Below are 9,941 nucleotides of genomic sequence, written 5' to 3' on the forward strand. Positions count from 1 at the left end.
AAATATTACGTGTGTGCAAAAGCAGAATTCTAGAGAAAATTGCGTAACAAGAAGCTTCATAATTTGGAGGAGGGGATTGGTGGGACATGTAACATGCACTGAAGAGGTTTGCTTCAGAGACCTGGTCATGCAGGTAGGGTCTTAGGAGAGATGTGCCATCCGAGCATCTCTCAGCTTCTGAAGGAGGGCGCTGCTCCCCTCTCGCCTCCCCCCCCCCAGACACTCGCTGGTCCCGCCCCTGCCGTTCCAAGGTCACGGAAGTGAGAGTCGTGGACTCTTTTCACTTTCTGGTGCTGCCGGTCGCAAGTAGGTCGACTGGCAGCGCTCCTGGCGGCGGACGGATGCCGCCTCAGTGCACGCAGCGCAGCGAAACAGTCGACATGCGACTCGGCGACAGCCGCTCCTTTGCTTTCGGTGAGTGACGGGAGTTCTCAACTTGTGGGCCGCGTGACCGTGAATTTGGTGCAAGTGGCTGTTTCATTTGTGATATTTGCACTGTTTCATGAATGAGGTGAATAGCTAAGGATACGAAAGGAGCCGGCCTGCACTTGTTTAACGATAATCCGCGCGTTGCTTCGAGGACGGAGGAAAATCATGAAATCTGCAGTCAGAAGCGGCTTTTGAATTGCGTTTTCGCAATTTGAACCTTAGGCTATTATAGTAATAGTTTGCTGGCCGTGATTCTTTTGGTTATTTAACGATGCTGTTTGGATTTGTGGTTACATTTTATCGGTGAATAAGAATTTTGGGGCTGAGCGACTCAGTGAACGGGCGAGGACAATTTGTCTGTCGTAGAAAATGAGGGCCGATTGACGCAAATGAGACGTTCACTTTCTGGAGAGAAACTTCGTCGATCGACGTAAATTCCGTTGTGTACGAAGTGTGGAAATCCCTGCACTTGAATTAGTCCGGCCGTGCGCGCGGAACTTTCTCCGTTCGCCTCGTTTCAGGGTCTAGCGATCGATTGACGTGTGTAAGATAACGTCTAGTTGGCATCTTCTTTTCGTCGTTAAACAAACCATAAACGAACAAGATGGGCTGAACTTGTAGCTCGGATGAGGTTAAGAAGAAATGGCCGTGGGTCTCGGATCGCATTAGTGCAACAGTGGCTTGAAGAACACCTTTGGACTGCCACACATTCCCGATCTCATGAGGGCTCTGTCTCGTCAGGTGTGCGGGTTCCGTATCTGCGTTCTCGATTATTCTTTTGTTTCCGAAGCCCACGGAATGTTCGGGCGCTGTAAATCCCAACGCAAGCCTTCGCTGGGTCGGGCCCCACCAGGATTTCTCCAGACGTGCGAGACTTTTCGTTCTTTGGAGATCAGCCCCGGACGTTCTTGTGAGTGAGCGCCTTTTTTGGACGAAGGGGTTAACAGACATCCTGGGTGCGAACTAGGAACCCGAGATGTTGACTTTTCTTCTGTCGGTCGGCACAGAACTTGTGATTTTCTCTTTGTGTTCGCAGGCTGGTGGCTGTGCTGCTCTCTGGTAGCGACAAACGCGGACCACAGGATAAGGAGACAAGGTCAGTGTTGCCCCAGAAACAGCAAACCCGCGTCACATTTCCCATAACACTGCGTCGCTCGCACATGATCCATGGTTCATTTCGGGATGCCATGACGGACTTTTGTGCACGTGGTTCTGAACATTCGTATTCCGTTTCTCCAGAACTCTTCTTGACGAGATGAGTAACTGTCGGCGTTTGTAGGAAAGCCCCGCACCTGAGCAGTTGCGGATGGTTCCTTAGTTCACTCTTGCCTCAACTCCGTCCTAATTCCATACGTGTTGCATAAGCGGCAGGCGATTGTCGCCGAGCCTTAAGACAACGAAAGTCTGGGGGGGGGGGGGGGGGGGCACTCCTCGAAGGGCCCCGGCGAGTGTTCTGACGACAGACTGGCAGGGTTTTTCCTTCCATTGTGAAACTCCCGGGTTTTCAAGCGCAGTCGAACTTTCTATTCCGATCGCTCGGCGAACTCTTTGGCTGATCGTCTCTGTAAAATCCTCCTTACGACAAACTGAATGCAGCCTCGCACGGTCATGAACTGTGTTGATTCGGAGGTTGACTGAGTAAAAACACGGAAGTTTGTCTTCAGTCCTAGCCACGTTCGAAACTCGGCAGATACACCGCTGCGTTAACCAGTTCCGCGTAGGAAACCGGGGAGAGAGAGAAAGTCCGGGATTCCCGTGGAGCTTTGACCTTTGCCATGGCGACGCGATGAAATGTGTAATCACTTTCCGCCGAGGTGTAAGACGATAAAAATGTACGCGGGCCGCAGAAAACACATCGGTAGGCCACGTGCTGCTCGCTGTTTAAAAATCCCTGAGTCAACCTGTTTTAGCCACCCTGTGTCTGTGCTAGTAGGACGCAGCCCCCAGTCGAGAGCTGCGAAAGGAACGCGTTCTCGTGACCCGCGAGCCTAAGAAAGTGTTACGGAGGTGGGCGACTTTGTTCCCCGAACTCCCTACCCTTGTTTCAAAAGCAAGATCTTGTGAGAGCGAACTTCACTACAGTGCGGTTATTTGCGCGTGGCCGGTTTCGGTCCTCTGCGCACCGACTTTCGGCGGGTTGAGGCAGGAGCTATGAGCGGGTGAACTTCGGCTGCCACTTATTGATGCTTTCTGTTTATTTAGACGCAATCCATTCTGCCATTCATCCTGTCTTAACCACTTCCATGAAACACGCGAACTTGAAATATGTAAATGATTGCACAAATCAGGGAAAGTTACGCCTTCATCCTACAATTTCAAATTAATTTCTGCCGTTCGGCAAGAGAGATTACACGTCAACATGAAAACATAAGACAGCAAACTAAAATAAACAGAAGCCCGCGTAATTTTCCTCGAGGCCAGTACCACTTTTGTTAGTTGAGGAGGACATGTCGTGCGATGTCAGCGCAATCATTCGGAGTTGGGTCTGAACGAGGCTGCGACGATCGCACAAAATGTCTTCATAGCTTCACGCACAGTGAACACTGAGAACTTCACCGCGCAACCACCCGGTAGAAAGACACATTTCACACTCTGGTTCTTCTCGCCCGGTTCGTAAGAACGCGAAAGTTGCAAACAGTTTTTCACGTCGATTCCAGAATGCGACGTTCATTTGTCAAAGCGTCTTCCCGCCTTCAACAATCGCACTCGGCATTCGAGAGCTGACGGAACAATCGAACTGAAAGTACAGTTTACAACATACTTCATAGCCAACTGTTAAACAATGCACTAACAAGTGTAAATGTGAATAGGCGAATGTTCTCTGCTCGGTTTCTTCGTTAATATGTATTCCATAGTTACGAACCAGCTGTTTAAGTTACTTTCGTGCCCCCAATGTATGATCGGTGCACTGAGTTTATTTAACGACGCTTTCTTAACGACACATGATTCACATGTGGCGTCAGTGTGCAGTGGGGAGCATGTGGGAAGAAGTAGTAGGCTATCTGGAGTGACTGACGAAGATCGCGAAGGGCAGTCGAGGCGTTTCAGTCGCCTTCGCCGAACTCTCGCTGTGAGGGCGGAATAGTTTTCACGGGTAGCGGTAACAAGGTCGGTTTCGGAAAAGGAAAGCAGCCGCAGTGGCGTGCGTTAACTGCTGTTTGTTGGAATAAAGCAGTGGCGTGCGGACAAGTTGCCTCCGTTTCGACAAAACAATGGCATTTCGAGAACCGTTTTCAAATGTGCAGAAATACGCTTGGCTTCAAAATTCCAGAAGCTCTAGCTGAGAAACAGTTACAGTAAGTAATTTTAAAAGCTGCAAAAGTTACTTCGGATTTGAGGTTACACGCCCGACGGAACAGAGGGCTAGACCGCGGGGCAGGACGTCTGTCTCTTGCTTTGTAAGTCCGTGTGGACTGGCCTATAGATACCAACCCTGAAGATGCTTCACCGAAACATTGGTATCTACGCTAACTCGTCAGTTTCTTTCAGTGGGCTGGCCTCCGCCGAGCACCGAAGCGCTGCAGTCGCCCGAACAAAAGACTGACGCGACGTACCCGACACACGACGCCTTCCGGTCGCAGGAAGTCCCCTCCAGACGACGAGGGGTTCCTTGGATAACTCTCGACTCAGACCCTGCGCGTGACGGACATGCCACTTCGTCGTGGAATCCGGTGGCTCCGTTCGTGACGCAAGAGACGTCGAGACACGGGACACGCCGGCCAATTTCCATAGAAACGCCTGTTTCGTTGAGAAACAGTCGCTTGTCGGACAACGGCGAGCCAGAGACTGATGAGGGCCGACACTTGTTCGGGCCAGACAGACGCCAGACGCTTTTTGCCATTTCAGAGACTCTGGGGGCGCTCAACACCGTGGGGCGCTACCTCGTGAACATGACGCGAGGTGCGGACACAGAGGGGGAGGAGCCGCAGGGAGGGGACCTCTCGGGCGCCATCTACACGATCAGCAAGAACGTTCTCGGTCCGAATGTCACTGAAACCATAGCTCCCCTCGTGCGGGTCGCCCTGCCCCATCCTGGTGGTAAGCTGACGCAGCCGGACGACCCCTCGGCTTCCAGACCGTGCAGGACCCCAGACGGCCGAGCTGGGTCGTGCGACGACCTGAGCAGCTGCCCGCAGCTGCTGCTGGACCTCAGCAACCTCAGGCAGTCCATCTGCTTCAAGAGCCTCTTCGTGCCGGGCGTCTGCTGCCCCTCACCGTGAGTACCTCGCAGGTTAGGGTAGCATGTGCAGTGCGCGTGTCTTCTGTTCTTTGTGCTGTACGCCACAGAACATGCTCAACACATGGATTTATAGATTTGCTCTCTTGTGTTCCTTCCATTACACTATATCAGTATTGCTTCAGTTGTCTGCGTACTTAATTAAGCACCACTCCCTTGGCGATACAGGCGTATGGGGGAATGGCAACATGACTCCACACATTCTTAAACTTGACCCCCAGAGCAGCTATTGAATCGAACCTCATTCCTTCAGCCAATTGCCTGTCACTTTACTGAATGAGCTTTCATTTAATGGGGTCTTTGGTTCATGCTACGCACAACTGCTTTCACTAAGACCTGCCTCTTAACAGGTATCAACTTAAGATACGGATCACATCGGACCCAAATGAAACAAGAGAGACCACCACTTGCAGTACATATCGATTGTTGTAACTGAATGTAACATGGCCTCGGTATTCTTCATTCATTTTGTGAATGTTGTGCAAAGAACACGTTTTGTTTTGTGATACCTTCAGCAGGCCAACTGTGAGAATTGTTACAAAAACGTTCTTCATTTGTCACATGGGCCCATGGTCTGCTTAACAGGTTCATAACACCAGCACCAGATGTAGTGACAGTGGCGACAACAGTGAGAACAACGACAACTACGAGGCGCCCCGCGACAACGACTAGAAGACCAAGTCCGGTGGTGACATCTAGCAAGACCACCACATCACGGCCCACCGTGGCCCCCAGTGTAGGTACTGTCTCACTCACCTTTTCTTGGGCGAATGTTGCCGCTTGCTCAGTTTCTCAGTGGTTGTTGGAATGTGAAATCATCCCAAGTCCTGTGTTTTATAAACGGCCAGCCTACCCATTCGGGTGCGTTCAACAAAGGTCAAATTAGACACAGGATTTACTGATCTGCATTTCTCTGTATGTGCAGAGTGTGGTCAGCCCGAGGTCCCAGCATTCCGCGTTGTGGGGGGTGAAGAGTCTCTTCCAGGGCGGTGGCCTTGGATGGCAGCCATCTTTCTGCATGGTTCACGCCGCACTGAGTTTTGGTGTGGTGGTTCCTTGGTGGGACCTCGCCACGTGCTCACTGCAGCGCACTGCACACGTGACTCAAGACAGCGACCGTAAGAGCACATCACATTGCTGTTACTTAGTACTGTAAAAAAGTAAAGCTATCCCTCTCCACGACCCTGTACACATTGGATAGGAGGCTGGGTGAGCCCCAGAACCAGTCTGAATGCAGAGGCTAGAGGAAAAATCCTCTGCCCCTGTTTGGGATTGAACCCAGATCGTTAAGCCCTAGTCAGTCGCAGAACTGACTGAGCTACCCCAGCTCCCCACTCAACGCTATGGTGTGCAGAAGGTGTTACTCAGGCCATCATTTGCACGATCTCCTTGCAGCCCATTCTCAATGATACGATGTCTACAAGCTGTTATTAGTGTTCATACTTGAATATCACTTACAGGTTCAGCGCACGTCAGTTCACTGTGCGCCTGGGTGATGTTGACTTGAAGCGCGATGACGAACCATCGTCACCAGAGACGTACCAGGTGGTAGACGTGCACGCGCATCCTCAGTTCAGCCGTGTCGGGTTCTACAATGACATCGCATTGCTGGTGCTGGAACGGACAGTGAGGCGGTCCCGGTACATAATCCCACTTTGTCTGCCGCCTGCCAGGTATCGCCACGAACCCTTTATTGGCCAGAAACCGACTGTTGTCGGCTGGGGTACTACATACTACGGTGAGTTGCATCATTAGTGAGACAGGGAATTAGCTGAAATGTAATTGAAAATAGTGACATGTCTTCATATGTAGCGACTAATTTTATGTCACCATTTGTAACTGGATTTTTAAAAGCACCAGCCTTTGGTGTTCAGGGTCGTCTTTGACCCAGGCGTTGCCCATGAGTTTATGCTGTGTATGCGCACTCAGCTGCTGTCAGTTTTTTCTTCCCTTCCAGCAGTTTATAAAGTGCTTTTGTCATTTCTGTTTGAAATGTATTTTTATATAAATTCTACAGTTCAGTATAACACCAAATTACTTGAACAGAAATAAACAACATTTTCAAGTAGATTACCTTCCATTGCACGCAAGTTCTTTATGTCTCTTTATTTTCACTGAATTTTTGGGTTACTTTCACATGTGGATATCTACCATTTTACTCATTCCCACGTTCTCTTTCATTTGGTCCTTCTGTCATATTCCCATTTCTGTTTACACAGAGGCTCTTAACTCCTTGAAGAGTGAACCCTATCTAAGTAATATCTGGAATTTAAGTTCCTACCTAAAAGAAAATACATATCTGTTACCCTTGGTTAATGGTGCTTTGGGAAGTAGTTGCTGTTTGCTGTGAGAAAATTAAACCCACGCATATTTTTTATGTGCATAAAGCTAGGCTGTTTAAAGAGACAGTCTGTCCGTGCCTTGCAGTCGTGATGTGCCCCAATGGTCCCTGTGCTTCTTACAGGTGGCAAGGAGAGCACAGTGCAGCGCCAGGCCCAGCTGCCCGTGTGGCGCAATGACGACTGTGACCGAACATACTTCCAACCAATCACGTCATCCTTCATCTGCGCTGGCTACACAGAAGGGGGCAAAGATGCCTGCCAGGTTAGTGATTTTAATACACAATTTTCAGTGCTCAATAACGCTTTTACGTACAACAGAGATGAGCTCATGAAGCGCGTGTAGCATGGATCAAGGAGACAACAAATGCAAGATACTTTTCAAAGTAGTAACTTGGAGGATACAAGATTTGGAATAACAATACTGGATAAGAACTTGGGGAATGACGTCATGAAAATACGAATTCAAATTTGGCTGGTTTCGTTCACTTCACAGTCTTACATTTTTTATCCATTTTTATATTATCTGTCCATCCATGCCAACAGGCTCCCTCTATCATGTATTCTTGTCAAAAGTGTTGTACTCGATTCACCTACACTTACCTTACCCTACTTAAACTTAAATTGTTTAATTGCCCTAAGAGCAATATGTAGCATATAAATGTGAAGCACCCTGTTGTGTGGTGACTGTTTTTTAAAAACATATTGTTTCATATTAAATGGATGCAGGAAATGAACTTGTTCACTATCAGTCTGTTGTTCTGTGACATCATTTCATTAATATTTTGTAGCGCTAGTCTTAATTCTGGTACCGCAAATTCACAGGAATCATCACCATCATCTTCTGAGTCTCTTTCGGTGTCACTTTCGAATCAACTTCCATCATGTATTCTGTAAAACAGAGTAACAAAGTTCAACTAAATCCTTGTATGTGATAATCGTTGTCGCTGTTCAGTAAAACTCCAGTGTTTCTGAGACTGTCTCTGCCTCCATCATCATGGATGAATGTGGATGGTTTATAAATCCATTCACCCAGGAGAGTTCTGTCCCTAACTTAACGAGGGAAAATTCCATATGCGTGATGATGTATACAGGTACATTCTGAAGCATTTTAATCTTGCTGATGGCCAAACAGGATATTAGTTCACTTAATCAGCATAGGTTCCTCAAGCTCCGTAAATTAATAATGCTTGCCAGGACTTTTGCTTCTCTACACACTGAAGCTGACACAGTCCAGCAACAGGGATCTCATTGGTGTCTGTTAATTCTCGAAATGTGAAACCTGTCTGTGTTTTCAGGGTGATTCTGGAGGTCCTCTGATGCTGAAGGTTGAAGGCCATTGGATACAGATTGGCATTGTATCCTTTGGCAATAAATGTGGTGAGCCAGGATACCCAGGGGTCTACACGCGGGTCACAGAATATGTAGACTGGATACATGAGAACATGATCAAGTAACAGATGATACAGGATGCTGTGATATCAGCCCCCTGAAGAGTGGAACATCAGTTACGCTATGTCCGTATAGTTACTATTGGACATTTAACGCTTGTTTTCTTACCATTTAATGTCACTGTGTCCTGATGCTGTCAGGCGAGTTAACTGATGTCATTCATACAATCCACTTTGGATACAGAATCATAGGAGAGAGGTTAATAAAGCAGATCTTGGAGAACTATGGCATGAGGATGTGAGCTGGATTCATCTGGCTCAAGATAGGGTCCAACTGTAAGCTCTTGTGTGATCAGAGCAACAGAAATTCACGGTACGTACAAGGCAGAGAATTTCTTGATCACATGAGTGAATATAAGCCTCTCAAGAAGTTTATACACTTTGTATCAGTTAATTAAGCTCAGTAATGACATTTTGTTCTTGTGTGTAAGACGCTGTGAGGGACAGAATACCAGCTAAATGCCATGGCAAAGAAAATTAACCAACATTTTGATGATTGAAACAGACATACCGCAACTGATTTTAGGGAGAATCTTTATCAGTTTTATCGCTACAAAAAAAAAATTCCTGTTTTCAAATGTCTGGATAACTCTGTTGACTGACAAAGAGTTCTTGTAATCCATGCTATTGTAAATATTGTATAGAACCGATTGATTACAGGTTCAACAGTGTTAATATAATTCTCGTACTACTACTGGCTGTAACATTTTTCCTTACGTCTTTAACACATTTCAAATATGATACTTATGGAAATTGGGAAATGTAATTTATTACTTTTTGCTAGTCTTGATGACAGCATTTTACTAAAATTTTGAAGTGAGTTCTAATCCTACTCAAGGCACAGTTATGAGTTGGAGTTGCTTTTAATCTCTATCCAAAGGAACATGACACTTCTCTTTAAAAACAACAGAAGTGGTTAACATTAGACTTATTAAATTATTGGACTTCAGGGAGACAGGCATTGATGAAGCAAGCTAAGATGCAGCTGGCTCAGGATAGAGTCAAGTGACAGGCCTTTGTGAACGTGGTGCTGAACCTTTAAGTTCCATAAAGAATTTGGGCTATTCTTTGACAAGCTGAGTATAAAACTGGCTTTTCAAAGAATTTCCTGCACCATAGAGTGAGTGAGTGAGCAGGCAATAGGTAGTGTCAAAAGTTCTTCGTTTCTTTAGTGTGCACCTACTCCTGAAGAATGATAAACATTAAACATGTATCACCTTTTCCTTTGGAATATATACATTAGTTTTTAATATGTACTTTTGTAAACTTTGGTATGTGTTCATGTAATTGTTGTTACAAGTTCTAAGTGGTTCCAAGTGAGTACTGCATTATGCCCAAACGTGAGTAAGACTTCAAAGTTTGTCCATTCATGATCCCTAAAACTTTGTAGTTCTCACATCTGCATGTCGAACACTGCAGAATTCTGGTCCTGACACTGTCTTCTATCATCGACAAAAGTGGGTGCTGCCAAAATTGTAGTATTTG

The 9,941-nt window shown here is 46.9% G+C and overlaps 1 protein-coding gene across 2 annotated transcripts; it reads left to right on the forward strand.

The window, feature by feature from the left end:
* Positions 1 to 271: 271 nt before the first annotated feature.
* On the forward strand, positions 272 to 9,708 carry LOC110830452 (proclotting enzyme). 2 transcript variants are annotated; one of them, XM_022065430.2, is made up of 8 exons: positions 272 to 414; positions 1,466 to 1,525; positions 3,919 to 4,645; positions 5,252 to 5,406; positions 5,592 to 5,784; positions 6,127 to 6,404; positions 7,131 to 7,270; positions 8,304 to 9,708. In XM_022065430.2, exons 1-8 carry the CDS (start codon positions 342 to 344, stop codon positions 8,460 to 8,462), a joined length of 1,785 nt encoding a protein of 594 aa, XP_021921122.2. In that variant the 5' UTR covers positions 272 to 341; the 3' UTR covers positions 8,463 to 9,708. The 2 variants fall into 2 exon arrangements, with proteins under 2 accessions (XP_021921122.2, XP_021921121.1); XM_022065429.2 differs by lacking the exon at positions 272 to 414 and adding an exon at positions 441 to 1,339.
* Positions 9,709 to 9,941: the final 233 nt, after the last annotated feature.

This window comes from Zootermopsis nevadensis, unplaced genomic scaffold, assembly GCF_977971745.1.
Source record: "Zootermopsis nevadensis isolate Lab colony 2312 unplaced genomic scaffold, Znev_1.0 Znev_ptg000017l, whole genome shotgun sequence".
NCBI classification, from domain to species: domain Eukaryota; kingdom Metazoa; phylum Arthropoda; class Insecta; order Blattodea; family Termopsidae; genus Zootermopsis; species Zootermopsis nevadensis.

Bases quoted from the DNA above. Each gene is read 5' to 3' on its own strand.
- LOC110830452 (XM_022065429.2), top strand. From the start codon at position 1,150: ATGAGGGCTCTGTCTCGTCAGGTGTGCGGGTTCCGTATCTGCGTTCTC. The intron at 1,526-3,918 runs GTCAGTGTTGCC...AGTTTCTTTCAG, and splicing joins CCACAGGATAAGGAGACAAG to TGGGCTGGCCTCCGCCGAGC. The intron at 7,271-8,303 runs GTTAGTGATTTT...CTGTGTTTTCAG, and splicing joins GGGGCAAAGATGCCTGCCAG to GGTGATTCTGGAGGTCCTCT.